Source organism: Paroedura picta, chromosome 3, assembly GCF_049243985.1.
Source record: "Paroedura picta isolate Pp20150507F chromosome 3, Ppicta_v3.0, whole genome shotgun sequence".
Taxonomy (NCBI): Eukaryota; Metazoa; Chordata; class Lepidosauria; order Squamata; family Gekkonidae; genus Paroedura; species Paroedura picta.
In genome coordinates this window covers 165,351,280-165,376,657 of record NC_135371.1, presented here as the reverse complement: position 1 = coordinate 165,376,657, position 25,378 = coordinate 165,351,280, and the positions used below count along the sequence as shown (strand labels likewise).

Below are 25,378 nucleotides of genomic sequence, written 5' to 3'. Positions count from 1 at the left end.
GGGAAATGGTGCAGGTCCAGAAGAAAACTTTTGCCCCTGCGTTCCACCTTGAAGATCAACCTCCCTTATCAGCTTCACACTGTCTCAATGTTCCATTCAAACCGGCCCAAAGCCCTCAGGTAGGATGGGCCGGAACAGGAAGTGGAAGCCACGGAGGCCTGAAGCAAGGGACATGCATTGGGGGAGGGGGGGAGAGGCAACCCTGTAGCAACTCAGGGTTGCCAACATCCAGGAGATGCCTGGAGAGCTCCTGTTATAACTGATGTTCAGGCTACACATATCAGTGCAAATATTAACTTTACCCCAGATGCCCTGGTACCTTATGGGTGGCCCTATAAGATAACAGATGTTTTTTTTTTCCCAAGGCAAATTATGGACCAGCAACTGCATGGCTCTGAGCCAAATCTGGCCCAATGATTTGTCATTTGCCCCACCCAGTTACTACTGGCAGGCAAAAGAGGAAATATCCCACAGCACCCAACCATCTGTGGGGCGGGAGGGATCGAGGCTTTGGCTGTGCACGCCATAATCCCTTCGCAAATAGCGTTGCCGGTGGACTGTGCCCTTCCCCGTGGCTGGTTCAGCCAGCTGTCTATTGCACAGCATTACTTGCTAATGTTTGCAGCTCAAACCCCGGGCCCAGGCCCAGAACCCCGGGGGTAGGGTGGCCAGGTACCCCCTGGCTACAAGTGAGGGATGGGGGATTACCCGCTCTGGGTGTGAAATACCTGGAGACTTTGCAAGTAGGGATGAGAGGGTGGGATTTGGGGCAGGGAGGGGGCCTCAGTGGCGTCTAATGCTATGTCCACCATCCCAAGCAGCTCTTTTCTCCAGGGCAACTGATCTCAGCCAGCGCTGGGTGTGAAATACCTGGAGACTTTGTCGGTGGGCATGAGTGGGTGGGATTTGGGGCAGGGGGGACATCAGTGGAGTCTAATGCTGTCGAGTCCCCCCTCCCAAGCAGCCCTTTTGTCCAGGAGAACTGATCTCTGTCATCTGGAGATGAGCTGGAATTCTCCAAGTCCCCCCCTGAGCCTACTTCACTTCCAATAGAACAGGCCAAGCATGTCCAATTGCAGAAATAAGCACTGTGCATGAACAATTATAGCATGCTTTGCCACCTCTCCTACTTCCACTAAGACCCTATGTCTTCTACCACCACCACCCCTAAAAAATAAAGGCAAGTGGTCAAATTGATATATGTTTATGAACACATGAATGGAGCTCAGACAGGGTGGCCAGATGTCCATGGACTTCAATTCCCATGAGCCCCTCCCTGGCAGGTGCTTATGGGAATTGTTGTCCATGGACATCTGGGGAGCCACATAAAGATCATACCCTGGAAATCGTATCTTGAAGGTGCTATCGGACTCAGATTTAATCAGCCAGCTGCACAGGTGCAAAAGCAACCGCAAGCAGTGAGAGGTGTGTGACAAACTCAGCACATTTCCCCAGGCAGGGCCTGGCCAGGGTCTTTCAGCTTTGGTGCAGAGGCAGATTTGCCCAGCATGGCATTCCAGGCAATCTTCAAACAATAGCTGAGGGACAATCTGGTGTACCTTTGGGATCTGTTTGCATGCGGGCTTTAAATTGCCTACATGGATTAGAGACTGCGGACTTCTCTTGGAATCCTTTTGCAAACGGACTTCAAATTGGGTACACAAATTAGAGACAGCGTACTTCTTTCGGAATCCGTTTGCAAACGGACTTTAAATTGCCTACATGGATCTGGGTTCCTCTTGGAATCCGTTTGCAAAAGGACTTTACAATCGTCTATCTGCAAGCAGACTGTAAATTCTGACCTTTCTGTTGTGCTTAGCTTTGGTATATTGCATTTAAATGTATTTTTATATTATACTTCCATGGTTGGTCAATCTTCATTATATGTTATGTTCATTTATTTTCATTTTCTGTCTCTTGATTTTATTTTATTGGAATATTCACAGTGAATTGTCCTTTGGACACAGCTTTATTTGACATTCATTCATTCATTCATTCATTCATTCATTCATTCATTTATTTATTTTGAGGGTTTTAGGCTGCCCTTCTCCAAAGTCATCTCGGGCGGTTTACAATCCAATAAATAAAACCCCAAATACAATAAAAGACATACAGGATTTTAAATTTATCTGTTTAAAAAAAATTGACAACACTCTGACTGTTTATAATTCCCCAATGAGCCAGGCACAAAATTGATGGAATTACAGTTTCTGGCCTGGCTGAGGTAGGGGTGAGCAACCTAGAATCTTGACTGAAATTGCCTTGCATGATATGTTTTCTCAATGAAATTCTGGTTTTGTAGCCTTGTAAAGAATGCAGTCTGAAAGCTCTGCCCATGAGGCTGGGAGTTCGATCCCAGCAACCAGCTCAAGGTCGACTCAGCCTTCCATCCTTCCGAGGTCGGTGAAATGAATACTCAGCTTGCTGGGGGGGTAAACGGTAATGACTGGGGAAGGCACTGGCAAACCACCCCAAATTGAGTCTGCCATGAAAACGCTGGAGGGCGTCACCCCAAGGGTCAGACATGACCCGGTGCTTGCACAGGGGAGACCTTTACCTTTAAAGAAGGCTATTTATGCAACCTCTAAATGTAATACCAGTTTGATTTTTTTGCTTTTGGATTTTGGATACATTTGACATGTTATCGAGTTGATATAGTTATTGGCTGCTGAGGAAGTCCATTGAAAAACCAATTCAGCCGGTGTGGTTTCCAGCAGTTGTTTTGAATAAACAGTTATATCGATCACAGCTTATTTGGGAGTTTCAACTCAGTGTTTCATTCCTTGGGAAGAATCCCAGGCAGATGGGACTAGACTCCATCTTCAAACAGAAGCAGTGAGACCATCTGATAAGGGGCACCATGTTTTCACTGTTTGTTTTTTAGATGAGTTTGAGCAAGGGAAGTTCAGCTGGAGATCTCATTAATGCAAAAGTCCTCAGCATCCTTGTTTGGGACTAGGCTTGCCAACTGGCCTGGAGAAAAAATACCCTGTCTCTTTCCAGGAGGCTTAAAATGCAGAAATGGAAAGCTGAAACTCATAGCATGGAGGTAGACAATATCACCTGGTCAGTTAGCATCCCAGTTAGCCTCGATTAATGGTACACGATGTTCTTTTCAACCTTGCAAAGGATTGGTTAGAAGGTTGGGAACTTTCCCGTCCGCTAACCTCAGGCAAAACTAATGGCTGGCTAGACCACTGTGTCCTTCAACAGATTAGCATTGCATGAAGGATCTTGGGGGCAAGAAAGAGTGGTTTAAACGCCAAGTAGCAAAGCTCTCTCTGTACCGGAGCATCAAGCATGCAGTGTTATGCGTTGGGTGACGTGGCTCAGTGGTAGAGCATCTGCTTTGCATGTGGAGGCTCCCAGCTTCAATCCGTGGCAGCTCTAGCTACAAATGCATTTAAACTTATTTGATCACTGAGGAAGACCCTTTAAGGGTCAAAGTGCATCTGTTTTTTGGTCCTTGCCTGTTCCATGCATTAATGTTGCTTCTGTATTTTCTGTGACTCTCGCAGATTGGTATTTCAGGATCCCAAGCCCCTCCTGGAGCTTTTGGAACAGGCGTTGGGGATTTAAACGTCAATCCCCTTTCCCACCCGCTCAAACTCTTCAAGTAGCCCCCACATGGGGACGGAGGTCACAGAAGGGGTCCTAATGTTCAGCCATCTTGTCCCGCCTTCCCCGTGTTGCTTCTGTACTTTCTGTTCAATGCAGTATATGACCGCTGAGATGTTATCAACCTTTTTAACGTTTATAATGTGCGCATCACTATAATAAATCTTTGGATTTGAAATTAAATGTTTTCTTTACCGCTAAACCTTTAGGTACCTCATTTCTCTCGGGACTAGAACATTCCGACAGGTTGTCTCTGCGAGGAAAGATTCAGCTAGTTTGCAAGCAGGGGATCCAGGAAAGATGCAGAATTGACACCGTCAAAGGTGGTATTTGTAATCCTCATCTCAGTCGAATAACCCCCTCTCCCCCCCACCCTCCAGCCTGCAAGCTCAATCTCCTTTTGGAATCTGCAGCCGGCGGGCAGGTTAAGTTTCCAGCCACGGAAACTACCCATGCAGGTTCTGAGCTGACGTGTCCTTGTGAAAGAGCTGGTGAATCAGTTCCAGAAAGACAGAAAAATTCAAAGGATTCTTTTTTTTTTTTTAAGCAAGGTAAAAGAGCGAAACGGGTATAAAAAAGGATACCAAATGGTTGCTTGTAAAGAATATTTCTCAATTGAAAAAAAAAAGTTTGGCTTCTGAGAATTCGAAAGCAAGTGAATAAAAACCCTTGGGGAGATGGGAATGTCAGATACATTCTTAAAATCATTACAGTCAATTAGCAGCATTCTTAAGAAGGATGGCTAGAGGTCACAGCAAGACCTCTGTCTCCTTAACCAGTTTTGCAGGAAGGGGACAGGTTTGGAACAGGCCCCAGGGAAAGCAGAATCTATGGCCCTTATTGCTTTATTTCTTTGCTTTTATTGCCACTCAAGAGAGAGACAGCGTATCTGGATCTGCAATCACCCTTCCATTTGTGCCTGCGGATAACAGAAGGCTTTTGTTCCAGAACAAAATTTGAGTCCAGGGGCACCTTTATTATTTTTTTATTTATTTAATTTGTATCCCATTCAGCATGCCGGCTTGGGGCAGCTTCCAACATTCAAACCCATAATGCATACACAGTAAAATTACAATCATTACAATTACAAAACTATTTTAAAAAAACGTTAAAATCAATCATACCAGCTGTTTCACTAATAAGTTCATTCCAGAGCATTTATTTCTTGGTTTCGGGGGGAGAGATCCATGTGGGAGTCTTATAAAATGGCCTCTTTCCTCCCTGTACTGCTCACTGAATTCCGCTATTAGAAGAAAAAGGAGGGATTTTGTGCATGGCCATGCTGGTTTTTTTCCTCACGTGAGTACTGTGATGCCAGGAGCCCATATGGACTGTTATGTGATGGGGAACGTGGAGAAACTCTACATTCATCAAGAGGTTTGGTTGGGCGTTTGGCAAGATGCATCCTATACTCTTGTTCACACCACCTCTGTGGTCTAGTTCAGGGGTAGTCAACCTGTGGTCCTCCAGATGTTCACGGACTACAATTCCCATGAGCCCCTGCCAGCAGACGCTGGCAGGGGCTCATGGGAATTGTAGTCCGTGAACATCTGGAGGACCACAGGTTGACTACCCCTGGTAGCTGAAGGTTTTAAAGAAACAAGATTGCTTTGGTCTTCATGCCTCAGCATTGCCCCTCCCTGGGCAAAAACCTTTGCAACAAGGGAGTTAATGCCTGACGTTTCTCATCTACGTATGTCTCGCCATTGCTGGGAATTCTTGAAAAGCGGAAGCTGCAGCAAGCCTTGGCTATGCTGTGCAATTCCCTCTTCCCTCTTTTTTTTAATCCAGTAAATTCTATTAGGGAATGCTTCAGAATGGTTTCGGCTGTGTAAGTCCAACACATTACAAACCAGGAAGAAGAGTTGGGTTGTATATGCTGCTTCTTTGAGGCCTGAGTCTCCAAGCGGCTTACAATCACCTTCCCTTTCCTCTCCCCACCACAGACACCCTGTGAAGTAGGTGAGGCTGAGAGAGCCCTGACTGCTCAGTCAGAACAGCTCTATCAAGACTGTGACCAGAATACCAAAATAGCACAGCTCTGCTGGTCTCAATTGCAAAGTTTACGGATATATCTGTGTGAAAGATGTAAGGTGGGCGGGAGGTGGCCGTGCATCTGTACATGAGCACCATCTCCTATAAACATGTTTTCTGTGGTCACAGCAAAAAATAAACCTGTCCCCCCACCCACACCCCTAAAAATGTAGTTTGGGGATTTTGCATTGTTTGCTCAAGCATTTACAGCAGGAATGTGAGGTCTCTTTGAGCTGGCATATGGTACAAAGTCCAGGAAGAGCTCTTGTGATAACCCTAGGAGGGGGAGAATGATTACGCCCCCCCCCCAAGGCTTTTGTTAAGACTGCGGGTTTTAAATATCCTTGATGAAGTTATCGGGAAGAAGTTCCTGACAGTCAGAGCGGTTTCTCAGTGGAACAGGCTTCCTCGGGAGGTGGTGGGTTCTCCATCTTTGGAAATCTTTTAACAGAGGCTGGAGAGCCATCTGACGGAGAGGCTGATTCTGTGGAGGCTCAAGGGGGTGGCAGGTTATGGTGGATGAGCGATAGGGTTGCGAGTGTCCTGCATAGTGCAGGGGGCTGGACTAGATGACCCAGGAAGTACCTTCTAAATTTATGATTCTAAGTGATAGGTTTGCCAGCTCTGCCTTGGGGAAATTTGAGAGAGGAGGACACAGTTTTGCAAGGGGAAGAAGATCAGCATTGGTCCTATGCTATAAAGACCCCCCCCCCAAGCTGCCATTTTTCTCTAAGGGAACTGATGCCTAGAGGTCAGAAGAAGAAGAAGAAGAAGAAGAAGAAGAAGAAGAGTTGGTTCTTATATGCCGCTTTTCCCTACCCGAAGGAGGCAAAGCGGCTTACAGTCACCTTCCCATTCCTCTCCCCACAACAGACACCCTGTGAGGTGAGTGGGGTTGAGAGAGCCCTGATATTCCTGCTCGGTCAGAACAGTTTTATCAGTGCCGTGGCGAGCCCAAGGTCACCCAGCTGGCTGCATGTGGGGGAGCGCAGAATCGAACCCGGCATGCCAGATTAGAAGTCCGCACTCCTAACCACTACACCAAACTGGCTCTCCAGTTTCAATTCCAGAATTGAAGCCTCTCACCTAAGGATGCCAGCCTCCAGGTGGGACCTCCTGGAATTACAGCTCATCTCCAGACTGCAGAGATCAGTTCCCCTGTAGAAAATGGCTGCTTTGGGGGGGTGGATTCTAGGGTATTGTACCCCACTAAGGTCCCCGCCCTCCCCAGGCTCCATCCCTGAATCTCGAGTAGCCTCCCAACCTGGAGCTGGCAACTGTACTCCCACCCCACAATCTGATGGTGCGAGAGGGCCCTGGAGAAGAAGAAGAGCTATTTTTGTACCCCTCTTTTCACTGCCTGAAGGAGTCTCAGAGTGGCTGGCAATCGCCTTCCCTTCCTCTTCCACAATAGACACTTTGTGAAGGAGGTAGGGCTGAGAGAGCTCTGCGAGAACTGTGACTGTCCCAAGGTCAGCCCACTGGCTGCACGTGGAAGAGTGGGAAATCGAACCCAGTTCCCCAGATTAGAGTCTGCCACTCTCTACTGCTGCACTACATAGAGTTGCTAGCTCCAGGCTGAGCAAAGCCTGGGGTGGACCCTGAGGAGGGTGGGGGTTAGGGGGAGGGGAAGGACTTCAGTGGAGAACAGTGTCTACCTTCTAAGTGGCCATTTTTTCCAGGGGAACTGATGCCTGGAGATGAGCTGTAATTCCGGGGGATCCCCAGGTTCCACCTGGAGGCTTGCATCATTACCAGTCTGGCTACACCACACTCTTTACCATTATACCTGGCAACCCTTCCCCTACCTGGAGGTTGGCAGCCCTGTGAAATGAGCATCTGCTACTATGAATCCAAAATTGCACCCACAAGCCCACCTTGAGTGGATTGATATCCCCCCTCTCCCTTTCACTTGGTTTTATGGGGTGGGGAGGAGACGAGATTTCGAAATCAGGAGAGGGGGCTTGTTGACACTTGATTGCATTCTGAATTTCTCCTGTCTACAAAGGGAAGGAAGCTGTCTTGAACCACAAGCAAAGGGAGGAGGGGAAGAAAAATGTTCCACACATAAATTAAGTAAGGCCGGTATCATATCAGCAGCTGGGCTGATGGTGACACAGCCTGAGATTCAATGAGATGTTATCCAGGCTCCATCAAACAAAGCTCTCCAAATGTTTGCGTGAATTTGCTTTTTAAGAAAACCAAAAACAAAGGAGGAGTGGGGGACATATCACAAGGTTGCCAAGCTGATCATCCCCGCCGTAATCTTTTATGTGCCCGAGGAAAAGTTCCGGAGAACCCCAAATTCACCCTCTGTTCTGTGTCATTTTGGCTGGTCTTTTTAAAAAGCACTGCGTGTTTTTGGCTTTTGGAGTATTCAGACAATTGCCTGGCCCACCCAGGGTGAGGAGGGAGGGTTACCAGATCCAGGTTGGGAAACCCATGGAGATTTGGGGGTGGGATTCAGGGAGGGCAGGGACTTCAGCGGAGCACAATACCACACTCCAAAACGGCCCTTTCCCCCAGGGGAACGGATCCCTGTAATCTAGCGATGAGCAGCAATTCCAGGGGATCCCCAGGTCCCACCTGGAGGCTGGCATCCCTACACTGTGCCCCAGTATGCTTTGTTTTAAAATCCCACTCCCCGCTCCCTTCCATCGGCCAACCGGAATTTCCACCCGGTGAATAAGTCACCTTCCCAAACCTTCCCAGCCCGCAAACACTTCAGTTGGCAAAACAAGAGAGGCTTTGCCATCAGACGCCAAGGATTTAGGCTCCTGCCCTTCCTCGCTGGGTCCAGAGGCTCAAGCAACCCAGCCCCCAGTCTGCAAAAACACCGAGAGCCGGCCCAGGATTATCACTGGCCCCACCTTCCCCTGAGCACGCACAGCCTGGAGGAGGTGGGGCAGGCGAGACGGCCAGGAGCTCCCCTCCCTGCTGCCTCCTCTCAGCTCCTGGCTATAAATTCCACTCTCCACCAGGCTGAGCGTCCACACACTTTCCAGCTCTGAGCAGCAGACTCCGGCCTTTCCGCTCTTCCACCCTACCTGTTCTGGCAAAATGAGCTACTCACGTTCCACCATCCAGTCCAGCAGTTTCAGGCCTGTTAGCACCACCACCACCCAGAGTGTCATCTCCTCCAAGAGGTATGCCCCCATGGCCAGCGCCGCCAGCGTCTACGCCGGAGCCGGGGGCTCTGGCTCTAGGATCTCGGTCTCCCGGTCCTCCACCCTGGGCTCAAGCTACGGAGGTGGCATGGGGGGCTACGGAGGGGGCTACGGCAGCAGCTTCTCCTTCTCAGGCTCCGGGGTGGTCCAGAACGAGAAGGAGACCATGCAAGACCTGAACGACCGCCTGGCCAGCTACCTGGAGAAGGTGCGCAGCCTGGAGGCCGGGAACCGGAAGCTGGAGATCCAGATCCGAGAGTACATGGAGAAGAAAGGGCCCAGCACCCGGGACTGGAGCCACTACTTCGACATCATCGAGGACCTCAAGAATCAGGTGAGAAAGACACGCGGCCGCCTGGCCCTGGCGCGTCCCCTCTCTGCTGTGTGTGCGTTGAAAAGGTGCATGGGGGCCAAATTAACTCAGCGCATACGTATAGGTTTAAAGCTCTGTCTTACCTGCAACCCCATTTCTGAGTTGTGATCGGAGGGGTTTATGCACTGCTGGCAGTAGAGGAAAGTCCAGTAGAGGAAAGTACTCAAGGGCAGAGTCCTCCAGGAATTCATTGGTGGTTTAACAGCAGAGATCTAACAGTGGGAAGATTGGGGTGAGAACAGTTTAACCTATAATGATGTCCCAAGAATAATTAGCAAACTGTTCCTGATCTCTCCTAGAATTAGTACTCTGCACATGTTTTGGAATCTCTCTCCCTCTGTTTTTGCCATCAAGTTACAAGCCAGCTTATGGCGATCCCATATGGTTTCCCAGAGGAGACATTCAGAGGTGGTTTGCCGTTGCCTTCTTCCAAGTGGTAACCCTGGACTTCCCTTGGTGGTCTGACATCCAAATACTAACCAGGGCAGATGCTGCTTAGCTTCCCAGATCTGACAACAAGTGAGCCTTGGCTGTCTGGGTCAATCTGGGGATCGCTCTAGTGTGTGCAAACTAGCATTAAAAAAAATAAATATATGCTGTGTAGTCTTGACCATATTATTGCTTCAGTGCAGAGATGCTGACCTGCATTACAGGGCTGTTGTAAAAAAAATCACCTAGACTGTACGGGAAGGAATCCTCAAGAGACTTCAGTAATGCTGAATAGTGTATCAGTTCTGGGTGCTGCCACGGACCTTGAGCGAACAAAAGAGGAATGTACGTTTGCAGAAATCTTACAAGATAACTTACAGCCTTTCCAAAGTCCAACCAGGCGGTGTGGCTGTAGATGCTGAACAAGGAAGGGTTGTGGGGCTCAAGGTTAGAACGGCTGACTCTTTTACCTTTCGACAGCACTGTGATATTCAGCTTAATGTCACAAAGATATTTCACCTGATGGTTTCTGCAGAGCAAACCTCTGTTAAAGCAAGGGGGGGGTCAAACTGGGGTGGTCATTTGACAGCCTAACATAGAGGGAAGAGCAAAAGAGCAATGGAACCACATAACTTTCTCCTTAAAAGGGGAAGAGAAAACATATAGTGCCCTCCCATCTTCACAGGGTCGGCCCTGCCCAGTATTTTGTTAGGAGACCACTAAGGAATACCAGGGGCATGACATGGAACCAGGCAAGGTCAAAACACATGGTACTTCCACACAATAAATAATGCACTTTCACTACAATTTGCAGCTGGATTTTACTGTGTGAAATCAAAATCCGCCTACAAGCAGTCGCTGAAGTGGATTGAAATTGCATTATTCAGCATGCATAAAAGCACAAACTCCCACAGGGTTCCTCGCCATAAGCCAGCCAAGAGGTCATTCAGTTTTTCAAAGTGCCCCGCCTTGCAAGGAGCGTCCCATGCAGGAATCAGAAAGCGAAACTTTTCTCGGGACAGTGGGGAAGAACCATATTCCTGGATCGTCCCTGTTTTGCAAGGTGCAAGGATAGGGGTGGCTTGAAAAGGTGGCAACCTGAACTGCTAAGGAGTCAGAGGCCCAGGCTACAGGCACAAATAGGAGAAATCTTCAACTGGACGCTCAGCCTTGTGTCACCCCTGGGGAGATGACCCCTTTGTTCTACTTCCATATTAGTCCAGTTTAGAATCTCATTCCACATTTGAGAATTCACTGAGTGATTTCCCCTGTTAATTCAGTGAGGGGCTTCCAGGTACCTGGCAGGCATAGATCAGCTCCACCTTCTTGGCCTTGGGTCAGGTTCACTGTGTGCCACCCCCCCACCCCCACCCCCCAGTAAAGAGGGTAGAATTTTACAGATTGATAAGGAGGATGTTATGTGCAGTCAAGACTTCATAGGAACCCTGAAATCTGGCAAAAACCTATCAGACAAAGGTACTTTGGAGCACGTGCAGAGTGCCTTTCTCTCACTGTTCAGTAAGCTAAGCTTAAGGCTAAGGAAAAACAACAAATGTGTTGTCTTGTACGCTCAAGTTACGATGCTACAGTTGTTCACAATTCAGTGCTGAATAGGAATCTACTCAGGAAGAATTATAATGCTCTACAGTGCCCCCCCCCACCAACTAATGCCGTGAACCACAGCTGGAGATGCAAATGTTCACAGTTCAACAGGTGAAGCTAGTCCCATGGAAACCAACTGGCTCTGTGGGATCAGGGTGAACCCAGTTGTCCTAATTAGGGACAGAAGTTAGAAATTATGGATAGAGTCTTGCTTAAAAGCTTTTTGATGGTTTCTTCCTGCTCAAAACATGCTCCACAATATATAGGAGTAGCACGGTGGTTAGACCAGCCAAGTAGAACAGGGGAGATGCAACTTCACATTATCCCTCTGTGCCATAGAAGCTCGCAGGGTGATCTTGGGCCAGTCACTCGTTCTTGGCCTAACCTACCTCACAGGGTTGTTGTGAACATAAACTGGAGGAGGGGATAACCAAGGGTGGGATGAAAACGAGGGATATGCAAATCTCTCACTCTCTCTCTGACTTCTTTGATCCAAGGGTCAACAAACTCTACTTGCAAGTTAATTATCAACCAAATTGCAGTTGTAGGAAGGTTTCAGTGCTTGATTTGTAAAACGAGAATTTCCAGAGTGTATCCCACTCTAGAATTTGTGCCTGGAAACTCTAACCTCAGAGACACCCGGTGAGGAGCACCAACTTTTCTACCTGGCTGGGTAGTACATGACTGCAGGCAGAAATATGGTGACTCAAACATTACCTAAGATCGAAATTCAGTGGTGAGGTGGACTTTCACCAGGAATTTAGCCACTTGCACAACTGTTAAACTGTAGAAGTCTGAAGGGGGGAAAGCATACACTCTGCACATGCCCAGAAGCACTCCAGGGACTTTTGAGTGACATTTGGAATTCTGACCCAGCAGGATGTGCACATTAACAAAATGGAGGGCACAAGATGGCTGCTGCAGGAGGCGGAGCCGTCCACAAAAATGTTGCCACAGCTTGACTTTATTAACATGGTGTTGATTCTTCTTTTGGGGTGGTGACAGATGCTAAAGCAACAGCCAATTCAGACTCTGATAGTCAGTCAGAAGCCTTGAGTGTCAAAAGCCCTACAGGTAAAAATCAACAGGTGAAGCTCTACCTGGCCTGCAGATGCAACTGCTGGATGTCTACTCAGTCCTGCAGCCGTTGGGAAAACGGGAGGCCTGCCAGGAAAATTCCCAACCCCTGGCTATTAGCAGGGCTCAAAGGACAGCCCTTCCTGGAAAGGGAAGGGGGGCAAATTTGTTCTGAGTCATATCTAATGAATTAGCAAACAGAGGGCAAAAAAAAAAAGAGAAGTAGGAACCCGATTTGCACCTGGCAAGGACAGGTGTCCAGGACAAAAGGCAAAGGAACTGAGTGGGAGGGTGTGGTCAGAGCAGCCAAAGAGAAAAGACAGAATAAAGGTCTCACGGGAAAGAGAGATGGGAAGGGGATGGGGGGGGGGTCGTTTTCAGGTATACTGTCCCTGGAATTTTCATGAAAATTTAACAGTCCTGTCTACTAAACCACAATATTCTCACTTTGTGGATGCTAGGCCAGGGATCTAACCATTCCAAGTTCCCTTTGCATTACCAGGTTCAATAATAAAGCTGAATTTCTCTAGCAGGGTGAGCTTCAAAGGTTATGGCTAATCATGTGTGTATGTGTGTGAAGAAGACACAATATTTTTGTTTTGAAATTCTATTTCGGAAAGGGGGGCAAATTGCCCTGGAGCCCCCGTGTGACTGGGGATCCCCAGCTTACTGGTTCATATTGCCTAAAGTTAGTGGACAAGGTTTTGCCCATCTGACCTTTGACCTCGAGGGCAGTGGCTCCTAGAGTCCAGAACCTTTTTTCCCCGTCTCATTCCTGGTTCATAATGAATTTGTCACAATTAAATACCACACTTTATAACACATAGAATATTTTTAAAATATTCCATGCACTTACATGATGTGTTTCCCACTGTCTGCATGTGGGGCAGCAGCAGGAGGGCCCCAAAATGATGTTTTACCTCAGATCAGAGCTCGGCTCCATTAGATTCTGCAGGATGTGTAAGACCCAGTTTTGGAGTAGTGGTTAAATATAAGGACAACTGGGTTTGATTCTCCACTCCTCCTCCACATGCAGCCAACTGGGTGACCTTGGGCCAGTCACAGTTCTTTTAGGACTGTTCTTGCAGAGCAGTTCTCTCAGAGCTCTCTCAGCCTCACCTACGTTCACAGAGCAGCTGTTGTGGGGTGAGGAAGGGAAGCTGCTTTGAGACTACTTTGCGGAGTAAAAAGCAGGGTACAAAATAAAAAACAAAATTCAGCTCTTCTAAACACGTAGGAGAGAGTTCCAGGCCCAAGCAGCAGTGAAGGAGAATCGGCCATTTGCCTTGTGGGCAGCGACATGGCGGCGACAGGGACAACAGGCCTCATTAAAGACCTTGATTTATTTGCGTTTCATGATATGCTTGCGTGGCACACACCCAAAGCTCCAGACAGCCTCTCACACATTTCCTGTTCTTGTTCCTGTGAGAAACAAAGGGCCTTTTCAGACATTGCAAGCTTCCCTGTATTAAAAAGGTGTCCCCCTCTCCACCTTCCAGAAGGTGGTTGAGCTTTTCAGCACTGGCCTGAGTGACAAATGTTTAAAAGAGGAAGCTTTTTCCCAGCACTGAGTGGTGGGAAAAGATGTACATTTTGAAGGGGGGCGGGGAGCCTTCCTCAATAACAAAGACCGCACTTTGTATTCAAAGGTTCCATGTATTCTGTCTTCAAGCTCAACACACTGGACTAGGTTTGCCCAGCTTAGAACTGTCTCTTTTTATCCCTTTAATAGCGGCTCATCTGTAGCAATCATGAGTTGAATCTAGGTGGCCACCTCTGATGGGCGAGGAGCTGGGAATGGGTGGGATTTGGGGCAGGGAGGGACCTCAGGGGAGTCTAATGCTATGGAGTCCCCCCTCCCAAGCAGCCATTTTCTCTTGGGGAATGAAACTCTTTAGCCTGGAAATGAGCTATACTTCCAGGGGATCCCCAAGTCCCACCTGGGGACTGGCATCCCCAGGTGAGGTTTCCCATGATACTGAGAACAAGTTAAAATCAGGTGGGTAGCCGTTCTAGTCTGAATAGGACAAATTTTGAGTCCAGTGGCACCTTTAGGACCAAGTTTAATTCTGGGTATTCAACTGTGTAGGTCTTAAAGATGCCACTGGATTCAAGCTGAGATCTTCCTCTGCTACTGTCCTCAACTTGAACTGTTGTTCAAAGCACAGGAGTTCCCCATTGGGGTGATGGCAATCAGTTGGCAATCCTATTAAGATATCTCTCTGATCCTGTGGGTTAAATGAGGTCAGTGGAACCTGAAGTACCCATGCAAATATTTCATGGATCAGAATTTTCTGTCATTCTGGCCTGCGAAATAGATGGCATTCTTAGAATGGCTGTTTATGATTACAGAAATTTTCTTACTTATACCTCCCTACAGAAAAACCTACCCCATCTGAGGCAAACTCTCACTACTAATAACATACAATAAAAACCAGCAACCTGAAAGCAAGATTTAAAAACACGGCATGAAAACGCAAGGCCCACTTAATTTTCTTTTTGACCCCCATTCTTGTCTGGGGCAGAAGCATACATGTGTCAACCTCCCTCCATACGGATCCCTGCACCAGCCCTGCGAGGTAGAACAGGTTGAGAAACAGGCACTGGCCCAGAATCATCTGCTGGCTCCTATGGTGGGGAGGGAGTAAACATTCAAGGCTCCCGGATCCACAACTGAGCCTCATCCAACACAAATGGCACTTTACTTGCAAATCATATCAATTAAGGGATTAGTGGCAGAGCTGCCTGCAAGCAGAATCTGCAATTTCCCGGTCCAGCCACACCTTGGGCAGCTGTGGCTGATGCCATACATATCCTTAGCAAGGTAAGGGACGAAGTGTGTTTTGGTATTATGGAGGGAAACGGCAGCCGCATCCCTGCTTGAATAAAGAGGCGTCTGTCCCTTTAAGAAACTTGGTTTCCCAAGCCACGCCGTTACCTTGGGAACCCAAGGTGAATTGCACCTGTGTTGGCTTAGACAAACAATGGGTACTGTGTAAGTTGGCAGGAAACCAGAAAGTTCAGGTTGCACCACCCTCCCCTGATTGAGGAAAAAGAGAAGATTTGGCAGCTCATCTGGTTGCGGGACTCGGAGTTGGTTCTCGAATAACATCTTTGAGTGACAGGCTGCTGGCCAAACTCTGTCCACGACTGCACAGGCTTAGGGTTGCCAAATTTCTCATAGTCCCCTGCTCCTGTGCCTTTAAGAGCACAATGCATTCTGCATGATCTGAAAAAAGTCATTTCCTGAAGGCTGCTCTTAAAAGCATACAGCTCAGCTAAGCCGTTCCTTTCAGTCCAGTTAGCATCCTTACGAAGGACTAGTGGACTTTGCTTCGTCTCTCATGATGCTCACCCCTATGCCTTGCGGTTCTCCCCCTCCCTGCAGATCTTTGACAGTACCGTGGATAACGCCCGCGTCGTCCTGCAGATTGACAACGCTCGTTTGGCCGCCGACGATTTCCGCGTCAAGTGAGTGTGGTTTCCCCAGTCGCTGAAAATGTTTCCTTGTAATTCCCCGCTAATGAGCAGAGTAGTTCACATCCTAAGCAGTTTATGACTGCTGGAGTCTTTAAAAGCTGGGGAACCAAACAAGGAAGCCAAAAGGTATAAGTTGGACAATAGAAAGGAGGAAAAATCGTTTGAGGCTAGCAGAAAATCAAAATATTATTTAATGTGGTCACTAATGTGAATCTTGATCAATAGGCTGTGCTCTTTGCCAAAAGAAACTCCCTAAATTTGGGGAAGGATAAAAAAAATTGGTAACAGTCCAAGGAAGCAATTAAACATATTATTTAGAAATACAAAACTATAGCAGTCAAGCGATTCCCAGTAATTATAGGTTTTGACTTGTTCCGAGTCTTCTTGAGAACTATTCTACAAAGACAAAGCAAATAATGTTTTTTTTTCCTACCACCTAACAATAATAATGAATTGGGGCTCATGGGAATTGTAGTCCACAGATGTATGGAGAGCCACAGTTTGGCCACCCCTGTTCTATAGAAATTCAAGCACTTCCAGGGCACCTTATGTACCATCTACAGGGATCCCATTTCCAATGACCGGCATTTCTCCTTTCTAGCAGATCAAAAGCCATAGGGGTAGCAGCCACCTCCCCCTCCCCTTCGCCTGACTGACAATTATAGTTGATCTCCAGATTACATAAATCACTTCCCTTGGAAGAAATGACACCTTCAGAGAATAGACTCTATGGTATATCATAGAGTTTGGTGAAAAAGAAGTCCTAGAGTGACATCACATCATCACTGAGCGCCCTTCCCACCCTCAAATCCCCTGGGAATTTGGAGAGGAGTCTTTATTTTAAAAACTTCAGAAAGCATTAGCCCTTTCTGCACTTCCCTAAAATCATGCTGTACACGCAGCCCTAAGCACGGCAAAGACTTCATCTGTTCCCTCTTCAAACCTAGGTACGAGGCTGAACTGGCTATCCGTCAGTCAGTGGAAAATGACATCCACGGACTCCGTAAGGTCATCGACGATACCAACATGAGCCGCCTGCAGCTGGAGAGTGAAATTGAATCTCTCAAGGAGGAGCTGGTCTTTATGAAGAAGAACCACCAGGATGTGAGTCTTGAGCTACAGGCATGGGGCAATCGGGCACTGGGAGGTCAAGGTGTTGGGGAATAAGCCCTTTCCTCTAGTTGATGGTGATGCAGGCCACTTATGGACAGTGCCAGTACGTTGTCAACCAGGAAGGTTGTTTGCCTTCATAGTCTACCTTGGTTGATTCCATGTCTTTCTCCCCATCTAGGAGGTCAACAACTTGCAGGCTCAGATTGCCAACTCAGGGCTGACGGTGGAAGTGGACGCTCCCAAAACACAGGATCTGGCCAAGATAATGGCAGAGATCCGGGCGCAGTATGATGTTCTGGCTCAGAAGAACCTGGAGGATCTGGACAAGTACTGGAGCCAGCAGGTAAGAGAAGCAACTTCTGGACCTTGCTAGAGATGAAATTCACAGACACAAAACATAGCATGGCCACTAACTCATTGGGAGTAGAAAAGGCCATCAAGTCACAACCAATATCACCAGCCTGTAGGATATTTTAAGGCAAGAGAAGAGTACAAGTGGTTTTCCATTGCGTAAGGACCATAGACTTCTTTGGTGGTCTCCCATCCAAATTCTAACCAGGGGCAACCCTGCTTAGCTTCATCAATCTGATGATATCAGGCTAGCTTAGGCTATCCAGGTCAGGGTGACTCTCAACTTACCTGGCTTTAAAAAGAAATTAGCCACATTCATAGGTGAGAAGTCTATTGATGACTATTCGCATATAAATAGACATAAATGGAATCTCAGAATGTAGGACTTCACAAACCAGCAGGGCTTTTACGTTCTTGAGGGCTTCCCCCCCTTGCTGCTGGAATGGAAATTGTTCTCTTTCAACCCAAACATTTGCCAGGGTACTTTGAATTTATCCTTGGGACAGGGATTGGACAGGGGCGAGATCCCCGGGAAGTAATCCTAACGTTGTGACTCTCTCCTAGATCACCGAGAGCACCACCATCATCACCCAGAATACCAAAGAGATCGAAAGTGCCCGCACCACGATCACCGACCTGCGTCGCACCATCCAGACGCTGGAAATTGAACTGGATTCCCTGCGCAACCTGGTATGGATGCACACCTACGGGGAGACTCTCTGGGTTCTAAGGGGAACAAATCTTGAAATCCAAAAGCAGTACCAGCAGCAGCATACTCAATAATATCGCTTCACAATTTAGCTGTCGTCGGCATTCAAGGTCTATGAGGAAAAAGCTCCGTAGGCTGAAGGGGAATGTATCCTGCACGGGTTAAAGCCATTCCTTTAAAAAACCCAAATTATTATTTAACACATCCAAGGCACTGAAAATGGATTTCAGAACTAAACCTTGGGGAGTTTTTTAAAAGAGGTGAACAAGCTTGTCGGGAGTGGCCAAACTGTGGCTCTCCTCCAGATGTCCATGGACTACAATACCCATGAGCCCCTGCCAGCAGGGGCTCATGGGTATTGTAGCCCATGGACATCTGGAGGAGAGCCACAGTTTGGACACCACTGGGCTAAAGTGAACTGCCAGCCTTGGGGGCCAAAGAGCAAGCTCTACCCTCAAAGGACATGGATGTTATGTTGATGTGGTATCTTGAACGCATGAAGATCTGAGAAGTCCCCAGTTCAAATCTTGCCTCTGCCATGGACTCCCTGAGCTCCCTTAGACAAACTGCTCTCTCTCTCAGGTTTTCATGTGCAAAATGGGAACAATATTACAGACATCTTGTTTTGATAGCCTGTGTCATTGCAAACTGCACGATCATTGTGCTCTAGCCGTCCTGTGCAAGGGGGCTATCTTACCTACATGGGACGATCCAATTGCAAATGCCTGCCATAGTACAATATCATCCAATGGAGGAGGAGCTGTGGCTCAGTGGTAGAGCCTCTGCTTGGCATGCCGAAGGTCCCAGGTTCAATCCCCGGTATCTCCAGTTAAAGGATATGGCAGTAGGTGGCAAAATTTCTGCCTGAGACCCTGGAGAGCTGTTACTTGTCTGAGTAGACTATACCGACTGTGGTGGACTATGATTCACCACCAGGTGGTTCAATATGTGGATATAGCCCAAGGTAACCTTACAAAAAGCACTTTGAACGCTGAAAACACACTTGAAAGGCTAAGCATGAGAAGAAGAGGAAAAATTGGTTTACCACCCGAAGGAGTCCCAAAGCAGCTTGCAATTGCCTTCCCTTCCTCTCCCCACAATAGACACTTGCGAGGTAGGTGGGGCTGAGAAAGCTCTGGCAGAACTGCTCTGTGAGAACACCTCTAACAGGACTAGCCCAAGGTCACCCAGCTGGCTGCCTGTGGAGGAGGAGCGGGGAATCAAACCCGGTTCTCCAGATTAGAAGCTGCCACTCTTAACCTCTACACCAAGCTAAGTGGTCAGTTGTCCCTCTATGAGTCTGCAGAAAGGAGTGGCAATATATGCATGCGGAATTTGTAGTCTCCTTCAGAACATGTGTGAGAGAGACCCTGTTGTGGGTCAGCCCCATCTGTGAAATAGGTCTTGTTTTTTCCAAAGCAGGGACATGCTGTAGAAACACGCCTAGCTTTTTGGGGAGGGAAGTGGCTCAGAGGGGGTTACGTTCAACCACCGTAGCCACAGATTCCATGTTCCCAGTTGGAGGCAAGAGATGATACAGAAATGCAGCTTGCGAATAATACGAAGGTTGGACCAGCCCTCTGCTGAAAAGAATAAGAATAACGTAGAATTCCCCTTTGACAGAGGGCTGGTCTGGAGGCTAACCTGCATGAGGTGGAAACCCGCTATGGAATGCAGATGGAACAGCTCAACGGAATCCTGCTGCGGGTCGAAGCCGAGCTGACGCAGGTGCGGAATGATGTGCAGCGCCAGGCCGAGGAGTATCAGGCCCTGCTGAACATCAAGGACAAACTGGAGGCTGAGATCGCGACCTACAGACACCTGCTGGAGGGCGGAGAGGAGCTGAGGTGAGCATCTTTTCTTTTTCTCTCTCTCCGTTCCAGAGCTGGAGGAATGGCAAAGCAAAGGCCTCAACCCATGCAGTTCAGAGCAGGAGTCCCCAGCTATTTGTAGCCTGCAGGCATTGTTGACATTCTGACACAAGAACAAAATGGCTGCTGTAGGAGGTGGAGCCAACCACAAAATGGCTACCACAGGAGGCGGAGCCAACCACAGCATGCCAGGGAGTGATCCTACGGAAATCTAATAGCAACTCATTATTATTTTAGTCAGAACAGGATGCATTTTAATTTGCACAGCAGATCAGATCTCCGGAGGCCAATCAGGAGCCCTGCTGTGCCAAAGCTTCACCAGGCCCCACCCATTTTCTAAAAATACTTGGCGGGTATCAGGAGAGATGTCAGCACATACCATGGAGCACGTGGGCCCCACGTTGGGGACCTCTGGTTGAGAGGCGGCCCTGCTATTCTGTTCTAGGTGGCTGGCTCCCCTTTTCTCTTATACTTGACAATTGCTTGATTCTAAATTTTAAAAGAGGCCTGCTTCCTCTTATTAAATTTTAACTTTCTTCCAGTCTAAAGGATCAGAGCTGCTTCGGCTTGGAGGAACCTTCAATGTGTATTTGCAGAACTCACTGTTCTGCTGAACATCCTCTGAGCATAGGTATTTCTGCTATGTCTTCGCACTGGGAGTAATGGGGATCATTCAGCCCCATCCCACGGAGACTCGTGGCAGAATTACCCATCCCGGCAGAGCCTGACTGGAAGGAAGCCGGTAGCAGTGACTCATGCAGAGGCCCAGTGGGCACCCTCCTCTGTGGCGTTACGGAAATGAATTTATTACCCATGTATCCTCTTAAGGAGAATACAAACAAAAGACCCTCCGCAGTCTTTGCAGTTTTAGACAGACCTGGGACGTTGCTGAATCTTGTAGGTTTTGGCTATGTCTTATTCAGAATGGATGTTAGGATTCTAGAATTCCTTAAACTGGTCTGACTATATAGTAGGGGTAGTCAACCTGTGGTCCTCCAGATGTCCATGGACTACAATTCCCATGAGCCCCTGCCAGCAAACGCTGGCAGGGGCTCATGGGAATTGTAATCCATGGACATCTGGAGGACCACAGGTTGACTACCCCTGCTCTATAGCACTGGGTGCACCACTGGGCTTGTCTTTAGAGTACAGCCTGTAAAACTGGGGATGCTAAAATGTGTCACAGTCTTTGTACAGAGCCGGGATTCACTTGTCTCTTGCTCACTGCCTGTATTTTCCTCCTGCTCTTGTCCCCCCCCCCCCCCCAGCCTGAAAGACGCCTTGTTGGAAAGCACCATGCAAACCACCCAGAAAATCCACACCACCACAGTCGTCGATGGCAAAGTGGTCTCCGAAACAACCCAGAGCAAAATGATGAAGCATTGATGTCCCTCCGTCCCACCCACCCCCAGCCGCGCATGGCAGGAAATGCCTCCCCCAGCAACAGAAATTACCTTTATCCTTGAGAGGGACTGGGGAGTGCCATTCAATAAAACACTGCTAACATGAACCGACTCCGTATTTGAGTTATTCATCCACCTGTTTAATAAAACGGCCCAGGGTTCATATATTAGAGGGAGTGGCCTTATTATAACATCAGGCGAAGGAAGGTTGCCAGCTCTGGGCTGGGGAGTTTGGGGGTGGAGTTGGGGGAGGGCAGGGTTTGGGGAGGGGCGGGACTCTGCAGAGAGTCCACCTTCCAAAACAGCCATTTTCCTCCAGAGGAACTGATCTTTGTTAAGAATATCAGAAGAATCCTGCTGGAAAAGACCAGTGGTCCATCTAGTCCAGCATCCTGTCTCACACTGTGGCCAACCAGTTCCTCTGAAGGTCCAATAACAGAGCAGAGAGGCTGAGGCCTTCCCCTGAGAAGAACATAAGAAGTGCCCTGCTGAATCAGGCCAGTGGTCCATCTAGTCCAGCATCCTGTCTCACACGGTGGCCAAGCAGTTCCTCTGAAGGGCCAATAACAGAGCAGAGAGGCTGAGGCCTTCCCCTGAGAAGAACATAAGAAGAGCCCTGCTGGATCAGGCCAGTGGTCCATCTAGTCGAGCATCCTGTCTCACGTAGTGGCCAATCAGTTCCTTTTGGGGACAAACAGCAGGGCATAGAGGCCGAGACCTTCCCCTGAGAAGAACATAAGAGCCCTGCTGGACCAGACCAGTGGTCCATCTAGTCCAGCATCCTGTCTCACACTGTGGCCAAGCAGTTCCTCTGGTTGGCCAACAACAGCGCATAGAGACGGAGGCCTTCTCCTGTTGTTGCCTCTTGGCTCTGGGATTTAGAAGCTTAGTACCTCTGAATGTGTTGCCTGAAGATCAGTTGGAATCCTAGGAAAGGTGGTGACAAGAAAAATTATGAAGAATTCCACCTAAAAACGAGTAGATGACAGAATTGCCAGCTCTGGGTTAGGAAATTCTTGCCGAGGGACCTCATCAGGGTACAATGCCATAGAGCAGGGATGGCCAAACTCTGGTTCTCCAGATGTCCATGGGGACTCATGGGAATTGTAGTCCAGGGATATCTGGAGAGCTACAGTTTGGCCACCCCTGCCTCAGAGCAACCATTTTCTCCAGGTAAACTGATCTCTCATCTGGAGATCTAATGCCATGAGATCTCAAAGCCTCATCTGGAGGCTAGTAACCCTATTTAGTGGTGACCATTCAAGAAGAGCTGGGTCTATTTTAAATATATTGCTTTCTACATGAGGCCTGCTGGGTGACCTTGGGTGCATCACAGTTCTGTCAGAGCTCTCTCAGCCTCACCTGCCTCACAGCATGTCTGTTGTGGGGAGAGGAAAGCAAGGCAATTATAAGCTGCCTTGAGGCTCCTTCGGGCAGTGAAAAGCATGGCATTCAAAAACAACTCTTTGTGCGTTAACCCTTGGGAGGAGCCAGGGGAGTGTTGCCTCACACACCTCCCCTGTATAAACTGAGACCCATGGCCTAACCCTAATCAAAACTCACATAATCTAGGAAGAGCAACAACAAGTCTATCAAGGGAGGCAGATTAAGGTTTTTCATAGCAGCAGGAGGTAAGAACAAAAGAGCAACACACATACTAAGGCAGAGCTACCAAAAATCGCCTCATTCCTCTGCTCTGATGGACAGACCATCAGCAACCGGCCTTCCATTGCTTCAAAGATGATTAGACTCCAGGAGCACCTTTAAGACCAACAAAGATTTATTCAAGACGTGAGCTTTCGAGTGCAAGCACTCTTCTTCAGACTAAGAACTGACCATCATAACAATAGGAATATATAAGCAAAAGTTAATCCTGTTACATTAGTAAACTGTGTCACAGCATCCAGACACAGCCACATGATAACTCAAAGATGATGATGATGATAATTAAACCTTCTTCCCCCTTCACTGAGAGCCAGAAACAGCAAGCTTAGGGTAGGAGGGCTTTCCCCAGCTGTCATTTTGAGAACCCTTCATATCACCATACCATTGAGGCCCCTGGGGCCTTCGTGGTACCATAGATGTGAATCCCTAGACAAGACTCTTTCCAGGTGCTTCCACCTTTCCTGGTATCTGCTTGTATGCCTGATTCTTGATCCAGGGTAACCCCCATTTCTGCAACACTGCTCAGAGCTTTTGGTAACTCTGCTCTGACCATCCAGCCTAATGGATTTGAGAAGTGTTTGATCCCTTGTTCCCCCCCCAACCGCTTTTTCCTGTCTTGCTTGGAATGTGAATTGGCTGCAGATAGTAGATAGGTATCTTCTTACAGCTGGCTCTGTGCCGCTCCAAGGCTGTATACTGTCTTGTTAATTGCTTCTAGGGGAAACCGGTGAATTCAGGATGGGAGGATGGATGGGAGTTCTGGCTTTTTCCATCAAGGTGGTAAATGAACTGATCCCAGGGGAAGCACCTGATAGTCCTGCCCTGCAGGGATCCCTGCAGCTTGCGCTTGGGTAAGAGAGAAACCAGCTGGACTTTGGAGCCCTTGTGGTCTTCGGACTATGTAGCTGTGCAGAGAATTTTATGCAGGAGCTTGCTTTCTCGAAGGTACTAAGGAGGAGCCACCTGGAGAGTTCAGGTATAATCGAGCTTTATTGTTTTTTTGGATTTTATAGCTTTTAATTCTGTACTGCATTGAACTACGATATTGCTAGCCCCCTTTTTCTAAACCTATTCAATAAGCTTTCCTTTAATTTTGCCAAGAGTCTGGTGATGCACACACACTATTCTGCAGAACTCCGAGAACCTGAGTAGCCAGCTCCGTGATAGGATCCATCCCGAATCACCAAAGTAAATGCTCTGCAGATCCAGAAAGCTCTTCAATTTACTTGTGCACAAAGGCCCTGATCCCTATAGGGGGCCACCATGCCAAGGAATCTAAGCCTGAACACATGGGTTCTTAGAGCAAGTATACCCAAGAAAACAATCTTTGTGATAAGATAGGGAGTTTATTTTTTAAATATTCGCACATGTTTTTAAAACCATACAGCAAACAAGAAAATCTAGCTCAACTACATATTTAACGCATTTACAACCTGCATTAGGTAAAGGTAAAGGTATCCCCTCTTGTGCAAGCACCGAGCCATGTCTGACCCCTGGGGTGACGCCCTCTAGCATTTTCATGGCAGACTCAATACGGGGTGGTTTGCCATTCCCTTCCCCAGTCATTACCGTTTACCCCCCAACAAGCAAGCTGGGTACTAATTTTACCAACCTCGGAAGGATGGAAGGCTGAGTCAACCTTGAGCCGGCTGCTGGGATCGAACTCCCAGCCTCGTGGTCAGAGCTTCAGACAGCATGTCGGCTGCCTTACCACCCTGCGCCACAAAGAGGCTCATACAACCTGCATTAGATGGCACTAAAGTCCCAAAGTCAAAGGCCGTATGTGGCTCAAGCATCCTCTACGTTGCTGTCCATTGCAATGGAAGCATATCAAAGTCCACATCCTTCAGTCCATCAGGAACCAAACTAGCTTTCTTCTCCTGGCTCGTAACCAAATTATAGGTTTTTCGCCAACTGGCATCAAATGGTGCTAGGGTTGCGAGTTGTAGGTTGGGAAATACCTGGGGACTTGGGGAAGGGAGCCAGGGGTGGGTGGGATTTGGGGCACGGAGGGACCTCACTGGAGTCTAAGGCTATGAAGTCCACCATCCAAAACAGCCATTTTCTCCAGGGGAACTTATCTCTGTTGCCTGGAGATGAGGCTGGCATCCCTAGGGGATGATGGCAATCCAAGCAGAATATCTTCTCGTTGGAACCCTCTAGAAAATTACCTCATCACTCTTGATTCTTCCCCTCCCAGCCTGTGGGCTGCAGGTTCTCATGCTCAGCCAATTATCCCATTCCTATCTCTGGCCTTGAAGATAAGGGCCAGGTAAGCAGAGAGGCTCAATTAGCAACCTCTACAGGATGGAATTAGCCCCTTGCTATACACATTAACCCTTGGGAGGAACCAGCAGAGCTTTGCCTCCCAGGTCCTGGTCTGAGTTTCTTTTGTGATATGCTTCCATTCATCTCTGGTCTGTCATTAGCTGGAGTCACTTCTAAATAACATAGTGGCCCTATAGGGTGGGTGGGGACGGGCGTTA

The 25,378-nt window shown here is 48.1% G+C and overlaps 1 protein-coding gene across 1 annotated transcript; it reads left to right on the top strand.

The window, feature by feature from the left end:
• Positions 1-8,619: 8,619 nt before the first annotated feature.
• KRT18 (keratin 18) lies at positions 8,620-21,334 on the top strand. The gene is made up of 7 exons (XM_077329252.1): positions 8,620-9,153; positions 15,689-15,771; positions 16,728-16,884; positions 17,072-17,236; positions 17,809-17,934; positions 19,577-19,800; positions 21,093-21,334. The coding sequence occupies exons 1-7, from the start codon at positions 8,713-8,715 to the stop codon at positions 21,208-21,210; spliced, it is 1,314 nt and encodes a 437-aa protein (XP_077185367.1). The 5' UTR covers positions 8,620-8,712; the 3' UTR covers positions 21,211-21,334.
• The last annotated feature ends 4,044 nt before the right edge of the window (positions 21,335-25,378 follow it).